The sequence below is a fragment of the Lactuca virosa genome, chromosome 2, assembly GCF_052849685.1.
Source record: "Lactuca virosa cultivar CGN04683 chromosome 2, Lactuca_virosa_CGN04683_v6, whole genome shotgun sequence".
In the NCBI taxonomy this organism is placed as follows: domain Eukaryota; kingdom Viridiplantae; phylum Streptophyta; class Magnoliopsida; order Asterales; family Asteraceae; genus Lactuca; species Lactuca virosa.
In genome coordinates, this window is record NC_136427.1 from 207,085,700 (window position 1) to 207,110,444 (window position 24,745).

The 24,745-nt window shown below is 36.0% G+C and overlaps 1 protein-coding gene across 1 annotated transcript; it reads right to left on the reverse strand.

Annotated features, from left to right (window-relative positions):
- Window positions 1-230: 230 nt before the first annotated feature.
- LOC145158172 (uncharacterized) lies at window positions 231-2,333 on the reverse strand. The gene is made up of 4 exons (XM_079077107.1): window positions 1,994-2,333; window positions 1,660-1,895; window positions 1,106-1,550; window positions 231-1,015 (listed from the first exon to the last, which is right to left on the reverse strand). Exons 1-4 carry the CDS (start codon window positions 2,331-2,333, stop codon window positions 231-233), a joined length of 1,806 nt encoding a protein of 601 aa, XP_078933233.1.
- Window positions 2,334-24,745: the final 22,412 nt, after the last annotated feature.

The following is a 24,745-nucleotide window of genomic DNA, read 5'->3' on the forward strand; positions in this document are numbered from 1 at the left end:
AACATAACAGAACATACTTTTTTAGATAGCGTTTGGTAATGATGGAACAGGAACAAAAACAGTTTTTCACCAGGGGCGGACGCAGGAATTAGTAGTAGGGGTTGCACAAAAAATATTTCCGGTCAAACATAATATAAAACATTAAAAAAAATTTCGGTCATACATAATATAAAACATCTAATACAATTTTTTTTCTGGTTAAACCTAATATAACAATGATCTATTAGAATTTAAATTTGTCCTCTTCGTGCAGACATCTTTTGAAACCGCTCCATTACTTTTTCATTTTCAACTTTCGCAAGTGCTTCGGTCTCAACATTACAAAGCAATGCGTCGTTCAAAAATTCATCGCCAATTTTGTTACGCAAGTCGGTCTTCAAGAGCTTCATCTTTGAAAAACATATTTCTACACTTGCGGTCGCTACGGGTAATATCAAAGCCAACTTTAAAAGCTTATAAACCAAAGGATAAGATCGATGCTTCCCCGTACTAACCATCAAACGTGAAAGGTCGGAAATTCCTTTCAAACTAGTGAAGAACTCATCTTTGATGCAAGAGTGATAAAATATCTCAAGTTGTCCTTCAAGGTCTATCATATCTGAATCATCAAAGTCATACTTGTATAACTTACCCAACTTCAATAACTTTGATTTGTCAAATTGTGCAAATGAATCACAAGGGCTCAAAGCACCCATGTATTCTAGTAATTGGGTGCTTGTTTCACTAAATCGATCCCGATATTCTGTAAGTTGCATATCTACCACCGTGTTGAAGATTTCAACCTCAAAATGAAACCTATTAGTCTTTGTAGTCCTACGGTTTCTCGCACCAATATACAACTCTTCCATATCTAAAGTATCAATTTCGTGTGTTTGACAAAAAGAGGATACTTTTGGCAAAATGCTAGCAAACCCTATGTTTCTGAAAGATTGCAATGCCTCCATTGTCCCTCTAACCATCGAAGCCGCTTCTAAAATGTCTAGATCTTTTCTTTGAAGTTGCTTTGACAATGTACCTGTGAGGTGTAAAATGTCATACATCATATGTAACTAAAACACGAACTCATATGATTTAAAATATGCTAAGATTCCAGATGCTTGTTGACGATTTGCCAATGACCCTCCCTCCTCTTTCACAAAATCTAAAACTACAAGAACATCCGCAAACAACTGCATCAAACTTGTGAGTGTGTTGAAATGTGAACCCCATCTTGTTTCTCCCACTCGAACAAGTGTAGTCTCTTGATTTAACCCTCTTCTGGTTTCAAGTTCACCACTACACAAGCCTTTTTGCACCCTTTCTCTTGCTTGCTCTCGTAGTAAGTCTTTTCTTTTACACGAGGCACAAACAACATTAACCACCAACGAAATTTGCTCAAAAAAGTCACTAACACCATCATGCTTCTTTGCTACAGCCACAACTACTAATTGAAGTTGGTGTGCAAAGCAATGTACATAAAAAGCTGTGTCAATCTCTTGTAATATCAAAGTTTTCAAACCATTGAATTCCCCTCGCATATTGCTAGCCCCATCGTAACCTTGTCCTCTTATCTATTAAAATTTAAAACAATTAATATATATATATATATATATATATATATATATATATATATATATATATAATTAAATTGAAATAACAAAAAAGTAAAGAATAAATTACCTGACTAAAACTCAACTTATTACTTGTAAGTACTTCATTTATGGCGTTTTTGAGTGTCAAAGAAGATGTATCATTCACGTGCACTAGTCCTATGAATCTTTCTTTCACAAAGCCAAGACTATCGACATAACGCAAAACAATAGCCATTTGTTCCTTTTTTGAAACATCACTAGATTCATCAACTAGTAAAGCAAAAACATCTTGACCAATCTCTTCACGAATACTCAAAAGTACTTCTTGTGCAAAACATTGCACAAGTTCATTTTGAATTTTAGGGGAAATTAGTTGATTATTTTAGGAGCATTTTCTAAAGTATTGTTGAAAATATCTTCACTAGTCTCTCGAATGGCTTTTAACACTTCAATGTAAAGCCCTATATTTTCTGAGTTAACCGACTCGTCATGACCACGAAACGGTAAACCGGTTTTCAATAGAAGTCTAACAACAATAATAGAAACACGTAATCGAGCTTTATATTTATGGTCCTCTGCTTCGGTTTGCCTCCTCAAGACTACATTAATAGCTTGTTTTTCCCTCATTAAAAACTCACACTTTTCTCTTGCTTTGTTGTGAAAACTATCAACACCACCCACATGAGTCCGAAATGCATCTTTTTTATTCCAAGTATCAAAACCTTGGGATACAAATGCATCTTTCCCTCCTTTTTGTCCCATGAGGTCCCCACACAAATAACAATATAAACAATATGCACTATTCTTTTTCACACTATATTCCAACCAATCAAAGTCATCAAACCATGAAGGAACGAATCTTCTAAATCTATCACCTATTTTTTTTAGGAAACTTATGTGCCCTTACTTGACACGGTCTTTGAAGCAAATATGCTCTTATTACATCATCTCTTATATTTGATTTGTAACTTGTAATCAATGGCCTATCTGCCAGGTCCTTTGGAAGATCTTTCAAGTCAACATTATCATTAGGTTGGTTAGAGCATGGTGTTTATGGAGTTGCATTAGAAACCGAAGGATTGATTGATTGGTGATTGGTGTTTGTGGAGTTGCATTAGGATTAGAAACGGAAGGGATCGATTGATTGGTGATCGGTATTTGGGAACATTCTTCACCACTTTCATTAGGATTAGGTCTTTGTCTTTTGGTAAAAAAACCACTTAGTTTAACCTATAAAAACATAACAATTACACCTAATCAAACAATAACTTCAATAAAACAAGTTGCTTTCACCTGATCAAACAATAAATTCAATAAAAACATAACAATTACACCTAATCAAACAATGACTTCAATAAAAAACCATAGCAATATATAACCTAAGTAAACAATATAACTTCAATAAAACAAATCAATTTCACCCAAGTCAATCAATAACTTCAAAAAAAACATATCAATTTCAAATATCTAAATGAATTGGTAGTAAAACTTACTTGTTTCATTGTATTGTAGGGCTTTGAAGTTTGAACTTTGTCTTTGAAGTGGATTTTGTTAACCAATAAACCAAAACAGTAGAAACTGAAAGAAGATAGAAGTTGAATTAGTTGATCGATACTTGCTTCAAGTCTTCAAGAGTCTATCGATTGAGTGATTGAGTATTGTTGAAATCGATCAAGGATTGTGATCGATCCAACAATGAAATCGATCAAGGATGAAGGATTGTGAGGTCACGAGTCCGACAGTAGGCTGCCTAACGATCGAAGTATCGAACGAATTTTGGACGCAGGAACAGAAGTCGAGTAGTCGATTCTGTAATTGTAATCGTGTTTTTTTTCCTTGTACCGATAATACATAATTACACACTCAATTAATTAGGATTGGGCTATCTTTTCTACAAGCAATTAGCCCAATTGCTAATTTATCCAATTAAGTTTAATTTTGGGCTTTGCGCAATTGGACTATTAGACAATAATTGATTAAAACATCGGACATTTGGGCTCGTTATTATTTTTTTTTTCGTTTGGTAATTCCCGATAGAGTGACAATATTTTTTTTATGTAGTTGCACAAAATTTTTTTACTAGTTGCACGATTTATTTTACGTAGTGGCACAATAGGTAAAAATTTTAGAAAAACGAAATTTTTTCTACTACGTGCGCGGAAGCTAGGTGTTGCCGGTGCCACACCGGGCACCTAGCTAGGACCGCCCCTCTTTTTCACCAACTCAAATGAGACTATTTGATTAAATTTTAGTCCCACCCAAAAAGATGGAACAGAGATGGAACAGAGATGGAACAAAAGACACTTTTGAAAAATATACCCATGCTTTTGTTCTCACGGTTCTTTTTTTATTTATTAACCGTCCACTTTTCTTTTTCGTAAACGCAATTACTGCAATTAATGTTCTACATCTTACTAATTACCTTTTTTGAGTTTATAATTTATGAACAATGTTAACATATATCGCATGACTTAATTTTCAATACAATTATTTAATAACCTTGTGAATCTTTTTTGTGTGCTTATGATTTGATATATATATATATATATATATATATATATATATATATATATATATATATATATATATATATATATATATATATATATCATGGACAATTCGGTCATTTTAATGTCATATTCTGTCCCATCCTGGTGTCACCAAACGCTTAACAAATAATTTGACCAGTGTTGTCCAGTCCAGTTCAGTTCAGTCTCGTTCACTCCAATACTGTTCAGTCAAGTCCCATGCACCAAACGCTACCTAATGGAACCGATAACATAGAATTTCTCGTGCCATACAAACATAGCTCCGTACTCCAATGTGTTAGTTCATATGCCTAGCGTACGTCTTCTTGCATGTATTTGAAAAAAGTGGATCAAATAAAAGATAAAGTGTAAATTAACGAAAAAAAAACATAATTTTTTTGTAATCAAGTCACAGTTGGTTTATGCCTCTGATGATGATATAGGTACTCCATTAGTCTTTGTCAACCCAGGCCACCATCATACGATCTGTTTACTGGAAATTGTCGAATACTTTGCCTCGAATGGATTGGTAATGTTGATGTTCAAAGCAAACCTCTTCCTTCTTTATACTATTATTACCAGGCTTCCCGTCAATATAGAAAGAAATAAATATAATTTCCTGAAAATTAAGAAAAATATATATTTTCATTTGAAGAATACATTCATTTCAGTTTAAAACGTGCATACATATGTAAGCGTTATATAACATGGTAGAAAGGGTCGAAATTTAATTTAGATACCAATTGAAAAGATAAAAATAGGCATGAAAGAAGTAATACAGACTATAGTATAACCGTAGATGTGTTCATCAGCATAGACATCCATACATTTGTTAAGATATGGAAACCAAAGATGATGGGCATGTGCACAACATATCCAATATGAACCACTAATGACTTTCCTTCACTCTGCACAAAAACATGTGTTGCCTTTCCATGGTTACACTCTGCACAAAAAACTATGTCTTATCTTTTCGTGGTTACACATCTGAATTATGTCACTCTGATTATCATCATCCTGCCCAATTTGAGTTCCATAAGCAGATCCTCAGATTGCAAAAGAGAAAGTCACTTTAACTGGTTTGTTTATTATAGCAGCATCCTTCATAGAATCCGACCTATACACCTTGTAAAAAGAGAAAGATAATAATTTATAACATAGAAACACCTAAAGTCATTCCAAAAAAAAAAAATGAAACACTTGGCATACATAAAGAGATTCAAAAAAATGAAAAAAAAAACATTTATCAGACATGAAAAGAAAAAGGAAACTGGTATTCAATATGCAAGAACCTCTGTTCTTATAATGAGAAGCCCCAACTGCATATTCATCATTAAGTTTATAAAAAAGTTATCTTGTTAATTTCCTATGCTACAGTACTCCAAGAATGACCCAATCATTCGACTTTGCTATATATTGGACCCAACATAAAAGCAGTTTTGAAAATCACTTGCAGAGGCTCTATGTCTAAAATTTTAAAAAAACCAATCAGACTGTAATTAACAGCTATCAACGCAAAAACACAAAACCTCAATACAAAAAGATGATGCAGACTCATTTAAATAATCGAAACATGCAACTTCAAGCATACATCATCAATACACATATAAAAGAGAAAGTAGAGGCGGCAAGAAGGGGAAGCGTAGGTTACGCGAGATGAATATAAACGAAACTATTCATCTTTTAAGTATTTATAATTTCTGACTTTTCGTAGGCTAATCAAAATTTACTAATAAATAGAAGGATGGGGTTAATCACATCACATAAGTTGCTGTATCACAACTCCTTAAAAACAATGTGGCAAACTCGGCTCTTCAAACCCAAGAGACCTAGATTCAAGTCCTGGCAGCGGCAAAAAGCATATTTTTTAACAAGCTCTCGATTCTCTACCCTTTTAGCTACATATTTCTTATAAATCATTTTCTTTTTTATTTTCTGAATAAGAAAGTATATTATCAAGTATTTTTTTAATAATTATTATATTAGATTGTATCTGAATTTGAAGTATATATAAATTTTAAAACAAAACAATGGAAAATATGTTGTATGTTTTCAACACATTTAACTTTAATTAATAGATGTTTCTCCTTAGTCCTTGTCATTTAAATCACATGTAAAAATAAGTTTAGCTTATTATGACATTCTTAATGAAGGCAAAAAAACATGCGCATTACTCTTGCACTTTTATAACAAAACAACTATTACAAATGGGAGTTGATATTTCCACTTCAATTTTTATCAATCCACTTGAAATCAACGTTCTTTTACGTTTTTGCCCTTCTTTTAAATTTACAAAATAAGAAATGAGAGAAAGATCCAAACATCAGTTTCTTCCTTGGACGCTTCTCCCCAAAGACGAAACGTTGATTCCTAGTCGTCGTTCAAGAATCGATGGTTCTTCATCGTAGTTCACCGGACACGCTGCTTCTTTTCCGTTCATCGGTTGTTTGTGCTTCTTCCAATTTCACCAGCCCCCCTTCTGAATCGATCCCTAGAACCCACATACACCTCAATAAACTGAGACCCACCCCGAATCGATGTTAGCTATATGTGCAGGCCTACATTTTGATCTTTGCTTCACTTCTTGATGGCGTGAACGGACTGATGAGGAGATCCTGTTGATGAGGGCTTCTCAAAGAAAATCATGGTGGTTAATATTTACGATAGTCATCTGGTGATGATCTGAACAGGGGTTAATTGTTGAAGAGGAGGAATGATTTATAACATAACAATTGGGTGCTTTACGTTCTTGCCTCCTCCAAATGCAAACTTTGAATTTTACTGTAACCCTTGAATATGGAGATTTTGACATTTATGTTTCTACCGAGTGCTTTATGTTCTTTCCTCCATCACATGTGTTATCCCTTTGATTTAGTGCATTTTGTTCTTCAACCATCTATTGCTGCTACATATTAATGCTTCAAATAAAAATAAAATTGTTGGATAATTAGGATTTTGCCGATGGTATTACTCATTTTGGGATGAAACTCATATTGGGTGGAAACCACTCTTCTGTACGAACTATGAAAAAAGTACGCTTTAACTAAAAATACTTTATAAAATTAAAAATAAGTTTTTTTATATAAGTTTTAGTGTATGGTTGGATTGGAACTTGCATTTTTATGTTTTTTTAGGAGGTTGTGGTTGAGACGTAGAAGATTATCAACTGAAAGAGAGGTAGTGTAAATGCGAATGGTGATACAGGCGGCACGATATAACCTATTTTTCTTTCTTTCGCATTTTTATAAATTATCAATAAGGGCAAAAGGGTCAAAGTACTTTAATTTCAAGTGGATGGATAAAATAATGCAGTGGAAATATCAACTCCCATTACAAATTATTTAAGATATATTACTTTGTAACTCCTGATTGTTTTTTCGAATTTAACAAGTATAATTAATGATTTGCTTTGCAACAATACCTAAATATGATGGTGATGAAAATAATTCACACTTGTTTATCTCTTTCGTACTGTTTTCATATCTTCTTGAATTTTAGCAAGTATAATTATTAGTTAAGAATAATACCCTAAATACCATGACGATGAAAATAATCCATACATTTTTATGTGTTTTACGGTGTTTTCTTATATAACGGCCTAAAAAATGAAATATCCATATATTTATTTGTCTAATTTACAGTGCCAATCACTCCTCATACGTTGCGGACCATGTGCAATTTAAGAACGTATTAAATTACCTAACGAGGGTCCTATGATCTATCTTCCAATACGTTGATGACACAATATTGTTGTGATTGTGCCCTACCTTTTGTGTTCCTTGCCTCTTTGGTATATGTCGTTAGTGGTGGGTTTTGAGCAAAAAAACATCTTATGTGCACATGCAAAACCCTAAAGCTTTGGATCTAGGTTTCTCTATTGTACATGCAATTTATCCAAAGCTTGCAAACCCGAATCTAGCATACTATGAAAAAACGAGATCTATAATAAAACAAGTTTAGATGATAACCTTTTCAATAGTTGCAAGAATCTTCAATCTTCAAAAGCTTAGTATCACAAGTGTAATACCTCTAATGGCTTACAAACACCAAGGCAAGAAGATGATTTAGAAGAGAGAAGGAGAGAGGCACAATTTCGGCTATAAGAACTCTAGGGTTTCTTTTGGTAGCCGAAATCTGTAGCCTTGGGGTTCCTTAAATAGCCGAGCTGCTAGGGTTTCAGTCAAAACCCTAATTGGATTACTTAGGCCCTAAGCAGCTTCAAGAACCTTTTGGAATAAGGCCCCTTGGACGAAATTTGAGTGGGCTTCCACTCTAAATTTCGTTCACCTTATATCCATAAGGATTCACAACTCAAAATCAATTATCTCATAATTGACAGTTCCAGTCCCCCTTATTTAATTAATCTCTTTTAGCCACAAAATTAATTTTTAATTAATTCTTGACAAATATTAATTAAACTATATGATTTCTCTTTTAATATATTATTAATATAATATATCAATAAACCATAATAACGTCTCTCTCTCCATAAATCATCCTATCCAGTTGCTTTGGTGAAGGCAACCCAAAAGGACCATGCAGAACCGGGTCAAGTACATACCAAATATAGTTACGGGCTTAGACACTAATCCAACAGTCTCCCACTTGGATAAGTCTAGTAACTATAAATGCAAGTACGACTTCAGGATCCGATTAGCAATCGTAGCTCTCAAAAACGTTGTCGAACTCTGATCTTATCAGTAACCCGTCCTTTAGATAAGGGATCGTATAATCCTCCATTCTAGATATCGTGCGGACAAATACATGGAACATAGTCATACTTATTGTCCAGCAGTTTGTTTCTCGATCTCTGATTCGTCTGACATAGAACTTAATTGAACACATCAATTAAGTCCTGACCGGGCCCGGCACATAAGTCAAACCAAATCATCGAGGGGCCCAGATATCTCTTTTACCCTCTTAGGATAAAAGGAACAGATAAACTTCGACTTATATGCATTTACTATTCACTCATCAAATCATGCATAACAATGTGTTTTATAACATCAAGTTACCGATGCGTTTACGCATTATTAATGCACAACCAACTTGCAAACAATAAATCATATATCTAGGTTTAAAGATTATATGATATTATCGTCTTGCGATCACTCGTGATAAATTCCATGAAGTGATGCCAGTAAGCGTGGGTTTAATCCAATGCTCAAATCTTGTTCATAAGCACTCATGAACGTTGCAGCAAACCTTTGCTATGTCTAATACTCTTTCGACAGTTTACAACTAATTCATGAAAGTCTTCTTTCATACATACTTCCAAAGTATGAGCGACTGTAGACTGTTCGAATAATCTTATTATTCAGGAAGTCAAAACATGCAAAGTGAAACAATAGGTAAATAATTAACACAAGACAATAACTTTACTTATAAATAATACTCTTTTATTTAATCATCAGATGTTAATACAATTTATCTATTACACGTTTCAAAACTATCTAATCTAAACTAATATCGTCCTTCAGCCCAATGCTCCTAGCGTGCTGCAAGTGTTTAACCCTACTCAGTCCCTTCGTAAGGGGATCTGTTGGGTTATCCTCTGACGATACCCTATTCACTACGAGGAGTCCATCTTCCACCTGATGTCTAATAAAGTGATATTTCCTGTCGATATGTCGAGATCTACCATGATCCCTCGGTTCCTTGGTCAAGGCAACCGCTCCTTCATTATCGCAGAAAATCTCCATAGGCTCCTTTATGGCTGGCACAACTCCAAGGTCTCCGATGAAGTTCTTCAACCATATCGCCTCCTTTGACGCTTTGCTCGCCGCTATATATTCTGATTCACACGTTGAATCAGCTACGGTCTCCTGTTTGCAACTTTTCCAAGTCACAACTCCTCCATTTAGGGTAAAGACCCAGCCTGACTGAGATTGATAATTATCTCGGTCTGTCTGAAAACTGGCGTCACTATACCCTCGCACCCTTAAGTCATCACTCCTACCGAGGACTAGAAACCATTCATTGGTCCTCCGAAGGTACTTAAGAATATTCTTGACTGCGGTCCAATGTGCTCTGCCAGGGTTCCCTTGATATCTGCTGACCATGCTCAAAGCGAAGGCCACATCAGGGCGAGTACAAGTCATGGCATACATGATTGAGCCAACTGAGGAAGCGTAAGGTATTCGGCTCATCTCTGCCACCTCGGCTTCGATACTCGGGCTTTGAGTCTTACTCAACTTGGCGTTGCTTTGGATCAATAACTCCCTTTTCTTGCAATTCTCCATAGTAAAACGTTTTAGTACCTTGTCCAAGTAAGTATTCCGACTAAGTCCTATTGGTCTTTTGCTCCTGTTTCTCACTATCCTTATTCCCAGAATATAGGCAGCCTCTCCGAGGTCCTTCATAGCGAAACACTTTCCAAGCCAGGACTTAACTTCCTGCAGGGTCGTTATGTCGTTTCCTATGAGTAGTATGGCATCGAAATACAATACGAGGAAGCTAACTATACTCCCACTGGCTTTCACATATACACATGATTCATCCTCACTTCGCAGAAAACAAAAGTCTTTGACATTCTCATCGAAACAAAGATTCCATCTTTGAGATGCTTGTTTTAATCCATAAATGGACTTCTCAATCTTACACACTCTATTAGGATGCTTCGCATCGATAAAACCCTCTGGTTGACTCATGTAAACATCCTCAGCCAACTTCCCATTGAGGAAAGCGGTTTTGACATCCATTTGCCATATTTCATAGTCATGAAATGCAGCAATGGCTAGCATCACCCTAATAGACTTTATCTTTACAACTGGTGAGAAGGTCTCATCATAGTCAACTCCTAGAGTTTGAGTAAAGCCCTTTGCAACCAATCGCGCCTTATAAGTATGTACCTTTCCATCCATGTCGGTCTTCTTCTTGAAGATCCATTTGCACCCGACCGTCTTACGACCTGGCACATTGTCAACCAAATTCCAAACTTGATTGTCATACATGGACTGAACCTCGCAGTCCATAGCCTCTTTCCATTTCGCAGACTCCGGGCCTGCCATGGCTTCCTTATAGCTGTTAGGTTTATCAAAATTTACTAGTGTACTATCACTAATAAACGTATCACATTCACTTGTTATATGAAAATCATATAACACTGGTGGAACACTAACTCTACTGGAACGTCTAAGAGGTAAGGACTCGTCAATCGGTTCAACATGAGTTTCCTCCTCAGGTTGAGCGCCGGTGTTAGATGTTCCTTCATCGTTTGATTCTTGAAGCTCTTCAAGATCGATTTGCCTCCCACTGTCTCCTTGGCTTATGAGTTCTCGCTCTCGGAAAACCCATATCCTCGTAACGAAGACAACATTGTCACTCGGTCTATAGAAGAGATATCCAAAGGACTTCTTGATGGGTTTTGAGCATTCTAACACTCCTATGGTGTACATGCAACCCTAGAAACCTTGGATCTATGTTTGACTAAGATACATGCAAATAATTATTTTTCCAAGGTTCTTATCCTAACTAGCATGGCATGGGGTACTTGAATCAAATAAAACTAGTAGAATTACTTACCTTGTAGTAGTAGTTGATTGCTTGGAGTTTGAGAGCCTAGCACCAATAATGTGGATGCCTCAAATGGAAGTCACAAATCACCACAAACTTGGAAACTTGAGAGAATAGTCACAAACTTCTTGAAATCGGCCCTCTTAGTTTACACACATCAACTAGTGTTATTTCAAGAACCAAAGCCTCCTTTATATAGTGTGGTGGATTAGGGTTACATCCATGTAAACCCTAATACCCATGTCTTTTCATTTCCATGAGATCCATGGGTTAAAGCTCCATGGACTTTCCATGCAAGCCTAGCCCATTCCAAATAAGCATTAGCCCACACTATATAAATACAAGAGCCCATATTTAATTAGTCATACTTTTGATCTCTAAATTAATTCTAAATTAATTATAGATCAACACTAATTAAATAATATGATTTTATATTAATATATTAGAACTTATAATATATTAATAAATCATAACTTATACTATTCTCAAAAGATTATCCCTAAATTGTTCGGGTAAAGTGCAACCCAAATGGACCATGTCGGGTCGGGTCAAGTACATACCAAATATAGTTATGGACTTAGACACTATCTCCAACACTTCTGTGGATATCCGATGAAAATACACCGCTCACTACGAGGTTCAAGCTTGTTGTGAGTCTCTCGTCTTACGAAAGCCTCGCAACCCCAAACCTTGATATGTGCCAACGAGGGAGCTTTCTCTGTCCACATCTCGTGAGGTGTTTTGGCAACCTTCTTTGTAGGGACTAGTTGAAGGATATGGGCGGCAGTCTCTAAGGCATACCCCCAGAATGAGATAGGTAGCAAAGCACGACTCATCATGGAACGAACCATATCGAGCAAGGTTCGATTACGCCTCTCAAATACACCATTCAACTACGGTGTCCTAGGTGACGTTAATTGTGAAACGATTCCGCATTCCTTGAGGTAGTCGTGGAATTCAAGACTAAGGTACTCTCCACTCGATCAGATCGAAGCATCTTGATTTTCCTGCCCAACTGATTCTCCACTTCTTGCTTAAACTCTTTGAACTTTTCAAAGGTTTCTGACTTGTGCCTGATTAAGTAGATATAGCCATATCTGCTATAATCATCAATAAAAGTCACGTAGAAGCGGCTTGCATCCCTTGTGGTGAATCTAAAGGGCCCACATACATTTGTATGTATGAGATCCAATAAACCCTCACCCCCTTCACAAGTACCAGTGAAGGGTGACTTGGTCATCTTTCCAAGTAAACAAGACTCGCACACGTCATCGTCCCTAAGGTCGAATGACTCCAACACTCTATCCTTTTGGAGTTGGGCTATGTGTTTCTTGTTGACATGTCCAAGACGACAATGCCACAAGTATGATTTATCCAAATCGTTGGAAGAATCGATATGCAACACATCATTTCCTAAATTATCTACAACCATCACAGTTTCATATATTCCATTACAAGACAATGCTTCAAAATACAAAACACCATTAAAGAAAGCATTAATAGAACATTTTTCATTATCAAACGAAAATCTAAATCCTTGTTTATATAAACCATGAAAAGAAATGATGTTTCTTGCCATTTCTGGCGAATAGCAACAATTATTCAACTCTAGTCCTAACCCACTACTAAGCACTAAAGAGTAAACTCCAATCTTGATGACAGGCGACGATCTTCTGTTCCCCATGATCAAGTTTATCTTCCCATGCTCTACATCCCTATTTCTTCTTAGGCCCTTCAAATCAGAACAAATGTGAAAACCACATCCTGTATCAAGAACCCAAGAAATAGCATGCCATGAGTCATTAGATTGAATAGAATAAATACTTGCGTAGGACGGTTTTATCTTTCCATCCTTGATGTCTTGCAGAAACTTCAGGCAGCTTCGTTTCCAATGCCCTTTTGTCATGGCAGTGGTAGCACTCTGCATCCTTAGGGTTAGAGGAGGGTGTAGTGGTACCAGCCTTGGTTCCACTAGAAGAGGTATCATCATGAGACTTTCCCTTGTGGTGGCTCTTGGAAAGAGCCTTCCTCTTCTTACCCTTCCCCTGCCCAATAGCCAAGACGGGGGCAGCTGTAGCGGGAGTTGGTACAACGGATTTGTCCTTGAGGTTACTCTCAGCAGTCCTCAACAGGCCTTGAAGCTTGCTCAGTGAGACCTCCTCTTTATTCATGTGGTAGGTCATGCGGAACTGGTTGTAGCAAGGAGGCAGGGAATGAAGAATAATATCAATCGCAGCTCTTCATTGAAGTTAACATTTAACTTCAGCAGGCGGTCAACATATCTTTGCATTCTCTGGATATGAGCAGTGACAACTCTCTGTCCCTCATCTTGGTCGTGGTCATCGAAGTGATGATCTCATACATTTCCTGCCTGGCGCTCTGTTGGTACATGTCTAGTAAATCCTGATGCATTTCATAGGGGTAGAAGTCCTCGTAGGACTTTTGGAGTTCAGCAATCATAGTCGCGAGCATGATGCAATGGACTTTCGTAACATCATGCTCGTGGGCCGCAAAGGCGGCGATCTCCTCGGGAGTAGCAGTGTTGACATTTACTTCCTTCAGCTTTTCATCGAGAACATACTCTTTGTCCTCGTAACGGGTGACCATGCGGATGTTCCGGATCCAATCATTGAAATTGGTCCCATCGAAAATCACCCTCCCACACAAACTCATGAGTGAGAATGAGCCTGAAGGATTTGAGTCTGAAGCGTTGTTATTGTTCGAGTTAGACATCTGAAAGGGAAAAGAGAGAAAGTTGATTAGGTAAGAATCCCCAATTAAACACCCAAATGAGAAATTAGGTCTAGGATCCAACAACATTATTTACAACTTAAAAGATGGATGCCGTAATTTAAATTGCAAACAATTTGAAGGTAAGTGGATGACGATTCACTAATTTCCACCATGAAAAACAAAAGAAAGATTAAGTTTTAAATGTATTGAAAACTCCTAGATCTTTGAGATTCATTGAACTTTTCAATGGCATGTTTAAATCTCGATATGCCCTTCAAGTTTGTGACTGGGATACCGAGGATCACAAACAAGGTGAGAATAACCATACAAATGTACATGGTGTTGGGTTTTGAGCATTCTAACACTCCTAAGGTGTTCATGCAACCCTAGAAACCTTGATCTATGTTTGACTAAGATACATGCAAAATTGATTTCCAAGGTTCATAATCCTATCTAGCATACATGGGGAACTTTTAAACATAAAACTAAGCTAGAAAAACATACCTTGTAGTAGCTTGGATTCCTTGAAAACCTTGAGAGCCTAGCACCCCAAGTGTGATGCCTCAAATGTCTCACACAACACCAAATGCACTTGGAATAAAATTTGAGAGAAATGTCACACTACTTGAAATCGGCCAGCCCTCTTCTTTCTTGCTTGTGGCCGATTTTGGTGAACATAAGGATCCTTATATAGTGTGTTACAATTAGGGTTACACCATGTAATCCCTAATTGTCATGACCTTTCATTTCCATGACCCATGGGTTCTATAACCACCATGGAGCATCTTATGGGTTTTAGCCCAACTTGATAATCCATGGAGCATTAGTCCACTATACAAGTATGGATGATTTACACAATCAACCCATATATTTAATTAGTCATCTTTTGAGCACTTAACAAATACTAGATTAATTCTTCATCAATACTAATTAAATAATATTATTAATATATTAGAACTTATAATATATTAATAAACCATAAGTGTTATTTCTCTCATTTTAGTTTATCCAAATGCATGATGCCATGCAACCCAAATGGACCATGCCAACCGGGTCAAGTACATCCCAGAAATAGTTATGAACTTAGACACCTAATCCAACAGTCTCCCACTTGGATAAGTCTAATAACTATATCTGCAAGAATAACTTCATGAACCGATCAGCAATCGTAGCTCTTTCAAGGTCTCTCAGAACTGAGATGATGATGATACGCCATTTAAGATAAGTGATCATATAATCCTCTGTTCTAGATATCAGTCAGACAAATACATGGAACAATGTCTTACTTATTGTCCAGCAGTTTGTTTCCCGATTTCCGATTTGTTTGACATAGAACTTAAGTGAACAAATCAACTTAGTTCTGACCGGGCCCGGTACATGGGTCAACACAAAATCATCGAGGGGCCCAGATTTCGCTTCTAATCTAAGAAGGAACAGAAAAACTTCGACTCATATGCTTGTTCTACTACTTGTTGAATCACACATAAAAGCATGTTTTATAACATCGAGTTACCAATGCGTTTTCGTACGATCAATGCATAACCAACTTATAGGCAACAAGTCATATCTCTAGGTTTGAAGACTTATATGATATTACCGTCTCACGATCACTCGAGATAAATTCCATGAAGTGATACCAGTGAGCGTGGGTTGAATCCAATACTCAGAACTTATGAGCACTCATGAGTGTTGTAGCACCACTTTGTCCAACATCTTAGACCTCTACAAGTCAACCCATGACAGTCTTGATTCATATCTACTTCCATCATATGACCGACTGTGGATGGTTTGAATAACTTAGTCATTCAGGATGAGCGACTTAGTTATTCTGGAAGTCAAAACATGCAAAGTGAAACACAAGAATAACCGAATCAACTATGGTCTCAAAACTTATGAATATAAATAAAAACACCTTTTATTTATCACCATATTGATTACACATTATTCATTGTATACTGTTTCAAACTATCAACTTTATACTTGAATTAAAAACAATAGCTGTCCCATGCTCCGAGCATGTACACTATGGTTTTTTTTTTCTAAACACTAGTCATGCCATACACCAAGTATGCATACTATGCTTTTTCCAAACATTAGTTATGCCATACACCAAGTATTCACACTAAGTTTGTCTATGATCTTTACTTTGTGAAATAGATCGATTGAACATAATTCCAATGATTCTCATTTCACAATCCCAAATCCTTACCGCAAATGCAAGAATTCCAAATTCCTGTCATTTACCTAAATCTGTTAGATTCTAAACTTATATGCATTGGTCCTCTTGTAATGATTATGCACAAAGTCACAAAGACTTGTCAATAGACATTACAGAGTGTTCCAATGGAGATCGACTCCATGGAACAGAAGTCTCATATTCAAAGTTCATTGCCTTTGAACATTCTTCTTGCGTTAAGTTTCCTAATCTTACACAGATTTAATGAATAACTTCCACCTATGGGAATATTTCCATATTTACATTTTGACTATTACTCCTGAACAAGAGTTGCCTCTTTTCATAATATGTCAATATGGTTTTTCCAAAATTAACACTATACTTCCTGAGCAACCAATCTTTGGTAAACCTTAGATTGTCCTCGACAATTGCTTAATCAAATTAGTCATATCCAGTTCTACTACTTTCCCCTCTTAATGCTCTAGGCATTTTGGAAAAATTTAGAACAGATGAATATTATAGCACATACAATCGATCCTATATCCGAAGCATATGGGACACGATTCATAAAGACATGATACTAGACCAGTCTTTTGCTATAATATTTCTATTTCTATTTGCCAAGTTCTCATAATTCAGATTATGAAGAGGGATACTGTAATCATAATCGAATTTTAGAACGCATATAATGGACCCATATATAGAATTTCCTTATGTTGAGTCATTCCAACATAAAATTCATATATATATATATATATATATATATATATATATATATATATCCTTGACTAAAGATGATTAAAACCTCAATCTAAGCTTTTAGAATTGAAATGAAGTATAATTTCCTCTCCCTTAATTATAGCAAAACAACTTTTTCCCAATTGAAACTTTTTTGTTTTCTATAATTAACATTGCTAACTTGCAACACTTATCATAATTATCATGCTCCCACTTGCATGATGATTATTAGCATAACACTTATGCTTCCACTAGCTTTGACATGTACTCAGAAATCAGCTGGACTTCTAGAAATCAATACTTTATTGACCTTCTTACCAAAGTCCATATTTCTGATACGAGATGCTTTGATAAAACTTTATCAAAATCATACACCTTTCCTTAGATAGCACACATGAGTGTCTAAACAATTTCAGAACAATGAAAAGGGATGTCGTAACCATAGTCTCAATTATTTAGACCTTTGACATTTCTCACAAGTCCATGTTAGTGTGCCGGTTAACCACACACGCTCCACTAACGACTTTGAGAATGCAAATATCACAATTGCTATTTACTTAAAATCTACTTAGTGAAAGTGTTTCCTCACCATCATTTTCATGAATCGGAGAGAAACCTTATGACACTTAGATTTTATGGTGTATGTGTTCATATCCATGTGAATTTGTCAAAACCATAATCACCAGACAAGGTAGTGACAAATCCAAACTCATATGGATTGAATTTGTGCAGTCTCAACTTCTTGCCACCTGGCAGCACAAGGGTCTGTCATTGCTTCCAAGTTGTTATGCAACCAATTGAGAACTCTCAGAACTCATATGCAAAGCCAACTTTAACTGGAATGGGCATAGGACTAGGAATATGTCAACACGATAGGTTATAAACCTCACGTCGTGTGCTAGTGATACACTACAGGTTTTTTATTCTTGAATAGATCTTTGAAGCTTTTCCAAGATCTTTAAGACTCCCACTGTCCTCTTGACATATAAGACTCACTTGCCAAATATTCAAGAGATAGTGCGGATTCTTTATCACTACAAACATTTCACACAATTGGCCTTAGTTGGTCTTTGTTTTATCCAAAACATCACAACTTACCAACTTCAAATGTACAAGAGTAGGATTCATTTTACTCTTACATTTGACAAGTGTTAATAAACCTTCTTTTAAGATATGTCACTCTTATTTACAATCTTGGAGTATGACTCTAAGAATTGTTTTGGAACGAAGTATGACTCATCTTCTCCATTTAACCACTTCAACAATTCATGATTCCTCTTCTTAGCCATGGGAATGCACTAAGATGTCCTTAGAGGATCAAATTGTGATATGGTTTCTTAATCATTAAGATGATCATAAAACATTATACTAAAGTACTCTCCCATCCTTTCAGATTTGAGAAACTTTTTATCTTTCTGCCTCATTTGATTCTTCTCATTCGTTCTGCCATATACTGAAACTTTTCCAATGTTACAGAATTATACTTAAACTTGTAAGTATAACCATATTTACTAAACTTTTGTAAATCATGACGAATAGTATTATCGATCTTTGTGGTGGACTTGACCAGTGCACAAGAATGTGTACTCGATCCCTTAGTCCTTCACTTGACTCACATATACATGTGAACAAGGAACTAGTCTTAATTTTCCAAAGATGAAAATTCTCATTCAATATACAATACAACATGCATAATTCCAAGTTTCTGTCCAACTAAAACTTGGGTGATGAGAATCTTTCCTTTTTTGGTAAATTATGACACTTCCACAAACGACAGAATCAAATCCATTTTCCAATGTTGCTATCAATGGAATCATATAAACAACAATTTTTCACAAATGCCCTTGTAAAGATACTTAAAATAAATAAAACAAAACTTTTCTTTTATTTAAAACTTGCAGAAAAACCTATCCTTACAATGCAAATGCATATGAAAAACTATGTTGTTATCTATTCCTATGCAATCTATCACAACTCTTAAGCGGCAGCTCAAAAATTCTGATCACCGAACCATGCGATCGAAGTCCATCTTCGCGATCAGAATCAACATACTCTTCTTTAAGCTTCCTCTTTTTTTTTTTTACTCTTAAAACTTCAACATGTGACCAGTCACATCAAGTAATAATAATCTCCAAATGGAACTTAACAGAGTTAGATAGTGGACTTACCTGAAGTAGAGTCAAACTTTTTACTTGACCAACCTTATGATCTTTCAGGTAAATAAGGCAGCTTTGCAACCAATGCCCCTTCCTTTGGCAATATAAGCATATGGACTCTTTGGGAATGGTACATAGGACTATCTCAGACTTAGCCTTTCTCTTTACCATTTGGTCAATCGGGTTGACTATGGCCGATCCCTTTCCATTGGGAAGAGAATGCTTTCTGCATTTCCAATGTCATCAATTTGTCAATGCCCATGGTAGTTTGGGAAGTTGATCTACTAATCAACTTTGATTTAACAGTGCTCCAAATCATTTCTGATTCAGCAGCACCAAGCAAATAGATAAGATCATTAAGGGTCATGTCATAGTCTTTGTCATAGTAGTCCCAAAGGACACTCACTATGTGACTTAGAAAGTGATTGACCAACCAACGTTCTTAAGACTTTGACACCCAACTCTCCCGGCTTGTCAATATGTGACTTCATCTCCAAGATGTGATCACACATAGACCTTGCTTGCCAATAGGGCTTGAGTGACCTTGAACTTGTGGGATAGGAAGAATAATTGGAGGAGGTGGTGGAATTGAAGTATGATTTCCATGATCCAGTCACGGGACATCATCTTCATTAGGAAAGCATGTTCCAAGAGTTTTGGGAAGATCATAATTGTCTGAACCAGACATTTTTTGGGAGATATTCAAGATAGTTAATTTAAAGTCCTTAATATAACACCCAATATGAAATATTAAGGCTAGGACCCAACACAATATTTTATAACTTGGAAGAGGGATGCCGTAATCTAAGCTATAAAATATTTGAAGGTAGGTGAATGACGATTCACCAATTTCCACCATGAAAAACGAAATAATTTATTAGGTTTTAATTGGATTTGAAACTCCTAGATCTTTTGAGATTCATTGAACTTTCAATGACATGTTTCAATCCCGAGTGTGCCCTTCAGGTTTTGTGACTGGGATGCCGAGGATCACAAAACAAGGTGTGAAGTAACCATGCAAATTACTTGGTACCCTTAATGTATTACCCCTCAATCGATGCGCCGGTTAACCACATGCGCTCCATCGATACTATGATAAACATTAAGTTACCCTTTGCCTACCTTGTTAAGTCCATCTATTGTGCCGGTTAACCACACGAGCTCAACTAACCGACTTAAGAAAAGTGCAAAGTGTAATTTCATGGGTTAGCACCTTATTCACTTTTTCCTAAAGTAACTAAGATTGGGAATTATAAAACATTTAGTTACTTTATATTTATCATTAATACTTTTAATGAAGGGAGAATTCTAGTCCTTGTCCTACCCGTTCGGCTAACGACCCTCCACCGATCAAGGAAGCGGTGGGTGAGAGTGGACACCCATTAAGCTGTCATTTTATAGGCAGCAACCTTATACCCCCCTTATAGACCGGCTTCGTGAATGAGGCCTACTAACGGTAAGACTGACTTGCTCTTATACATACATATATATATATATATATATATATATATATATATATTATTAACTTATAATATTATAAAGTATAAGGGTTGAATTTTAACTTTTAAAATTCTAGGGATTGGAACTAAAGTTTTTTAAAGTGACTTTACATGTTCCAAAACTTGAGGGCAAGTTTTGTAACTTTCAAAACTTTTCATCTTTCATAACTTATGAGTTAAATGGTTTATTAAAATGAGAGACTTTTCATTTTATGTAACCTATGTGTTTCTTTAATGGGCTTTAAAAGAATGACTTTTGGCAATCCATAACTTGAGGACAAATTATGGATTCCATTAAAACACATAATGATCAAGAATTAGACTAACAAGCAAGTTACAAATAATTCCTATGATCTTCTAAACTCATAAGTTCATGAACATGCATATCATCTATTTCAAGAATCATAAAATTAACCATATAAAACTTGAAATTTTGATAATAGCTATTGAAAATGGATTAACATGACCATTACACCATCTAAAACAAGTTTTATAAGACCAAAACAGTTTAGGGTAATGTTTCTAGTCCATTTCCAGCAGCAAAAGTCGAAAATCTGCACTCTGCCTGGCCAACTCGTCGAGTTGGTTGAAGATACGCTTGGACTCGTCGAGTCCCCTCATGGACTCGGCGAGTCCTCTGTGCAGACAGCAAGAATTTCGACTTTTTCAGCTATTTTGTATCAAGTATCAAACAAACAAGCCTAGACTCTGATAACACTGTTGGGTTTTGAGCATTCTAACACTCCTAAGGTGTTCATGCAACCCTAGAAACCTTGGATCTATGTTTGACTAAGATACATGCAAAATTGATTTCCAAGGTTCATAATCCTATCTAGCATACATGGGGAACTTTTAAACATAAAAGTAAGCTAGAAAAACATACCTTGTAGTAGCTTGGATTCCTTGAAAACCTTGAGAGCCTAGCACCCCAAGTGTGATGCCTCAAATGTCTCACACAACACCAAATGCACTTGGAATAAAATTTGAGAGAAATGTCACACTACTTGAAATCGGCTAGCCCTCTTCTTTCTTGCTTGTGGCCGATTTTGGTGAACATAAGGATCCTTATATAGTGTGTTACAATTAGGGTTACACCATGTAATCCCTAATTGTCATGACCTTTCATTTCCATGACCCATGGGTTCTTTAACCACCATGGAGCATCTTATGGGTTTTAGCCCAACTTGATAATCCATGGAGCATTAGTCCACTATACAAGTATGGATGATTTACACAATCAACCCATATATTTAATTAGTCATCTTTTGAGCACTTAACAAATACTAGATTAATTCTTGATCAATACTAATTAAATAATATTATTAATATATTAGAACTTATAATATATTAATAAACCATAAGTGTTATTTCTCTCATTTTAGTTTATCCAAATGCATGATGCCATGCAACCCAAATGGACCATGCCAACCGGGTCAAGTACATCCCAGAAATAGTTATGAACTTAGACACCTAATCCAATACATGGTGCCCTCGATGTTACAGTCACCTAATCAATGTGTCGGTTAGCCACACACGCTCCATTGATCTATGACAAACATCGAGTCACCCTTTGCCACCTTTGCTAGACCCAAATTAGTGTGCCGGTTAACCAAACACGCTCCACTAACGTCTTGGCAAGGGTACAAAGTGTAATTTCATGGAATAGCATCATTTTCACATTTTTCCTAAAGTAACTAAGATTGGGAATTCAAAAAAAAAACATTTAGTAACTTTATTAATCATTATACTTTTAATGAGGAATTATGTTGCCCTATCCTACCCGTTCGGCTAACGACCCTCCACCAATCAAGAAAGCGGTGGGTGAGAGTGGACACCCATTAAACTGCCATTTTATAGGGAGCAACCTTATACCCCCTTTACACATCGGCTTCGTGAATGAGGCCTACTAACGGTAAGACTAGCATTTATCTTATACATATATAATAATTATTCTTATAATATTATAATAGTATAGAGTGAATTTTAAACTTGTAAAATTCTAGGTTTGGAATTTAAATATTTCAAAATTAAACTTTTAATCCAAAAATATAAATTCCAAAACTTGAGGGCAAGTTTTGAAACATTTCAAAACTATCTAGATCAAAATTTAAATAAAAAATTAAACAACTAATTTGGTGATTATCTAGTTTTTGACCTAATCCAATTGCATGCAAGATTTTGATCAAATAATTCAAATAATTAATACTTATCAAATAAGGTAATAATTATCTAATTAAATGACAAAAATATTTTATTTTGACAAAGATAATCATAAAGAATCAATAAAATTCAGATTCTATTAATTAGAAACAATTATGGCAATTATCCCAAGTCAAAATAAGTCAAAATCCCGAAAATCCGTCTGTCTGACAGCCCGACTTGCCGAGCCCCTTACAGGACTCGCCGAGTTCTTCCTACTCGTCGAGTACCTCAAAGGGCTCGACGAGTTTGTCAAGCAGATAGCAAAAAATTCGATTTTAAGCAATTAATAAATATACCAAGCATCAAATACAATAGAAACCAAGCAACGCTCTGATACCACTGATGGGTTTTGAGCAAAAGAACATCCTATGTGCACATGCAAAACCCTAAAGCTTTGGATCTAGGTTTCTCTATTGTACATGCAATTTATCCAAAGCTTGCAAACCCTAATCTAGCATACTATGAAAAAACGAGATCTATAATAAAACAAGTTTAGACGATACCTTTTCAATAGTTGCAAGAATCTTTAATCTTCAAAAGCTTAGTATCACAAGTGTAATACCTCTAATGGCTTACAAACACCAAGGCAAGAAGATGATTTATAAGAGAGAATGAGAGAGGCACAATTTCAGCTATAGGAACTCTAGGGTTTCTTCTGGTAGCCGAAATATGTTGCCCTAGGGTTCCTTAAATAGCTAAGCTGCTAGGGTTTCAGTCAAAACCCTAATTGGATGACTTAAGCCCTAAGCAGCTTCAAGAACTTTCTGGAATAAGGCCCCTTGGACGAAATTAGAGTGGGCTTCCACTCTAAATTTCGTTCCCCCTTATATCCATAAGGATTCACAACCCAGAATCAATTATCTCATAAATGACAGTTCCAGCTCCCCTTATTTAATTAATCTCTTTTAGCCACAAAATTAATTCTTAATTAATTCTTGACCAATATTAATTAAACTATATGATTTCTCTTTTTAATATATTATTCATATAATATATCAATAAACCATAATAAGCTCTCTCTCTCTCTCTCTCTCTCTCTCTCTCTCTCTCCATAAGTCATCCTATCCAGTTGCTTTGGTGAAGGCAACCCAAAAGGACCATGCACAACCGGGTCAATTACATACCAAATATAGTTAGGGGCTTAGACACTAATCCAACAGTTAGGTGAGTCTATGGTTAAAGCTTCTAACTGGTCCGGCCTCATTGATAAAGCACAAGATGTCTGATTGGAAAGCATGCACGCTTTCAATAGGCGGAAGGTTAACTCTGTGCAAATCAGTCTAGGCGCGTTCTTATTCTCTCTTTACAAGGTCCCTCAAAAGGTTTTCAACGGTCTCGAAGGTATCAGGAACATGTTTTTTGGGGGCGAGAAGTTTTTGGGGACGACGGCAGGAATGATAAAAATATCTCTTGGATTTCGCGGAAATAGGTTTTTAATAGCGGGGAAAAGGGCGGGCTCAGTATCGGTAGCCTCAGAGCTCATTGTTAGCGTAGCCTTATTAGTTTATATATCCATCATTTTAATGGCCGGACCATGTGTGTTGTGGCCCGTTTTCTATACCTATGTTTCTTTGTATATATATTGTTTAATTGAATGAGAGATCATTACGGGAAATTCTATCAATTA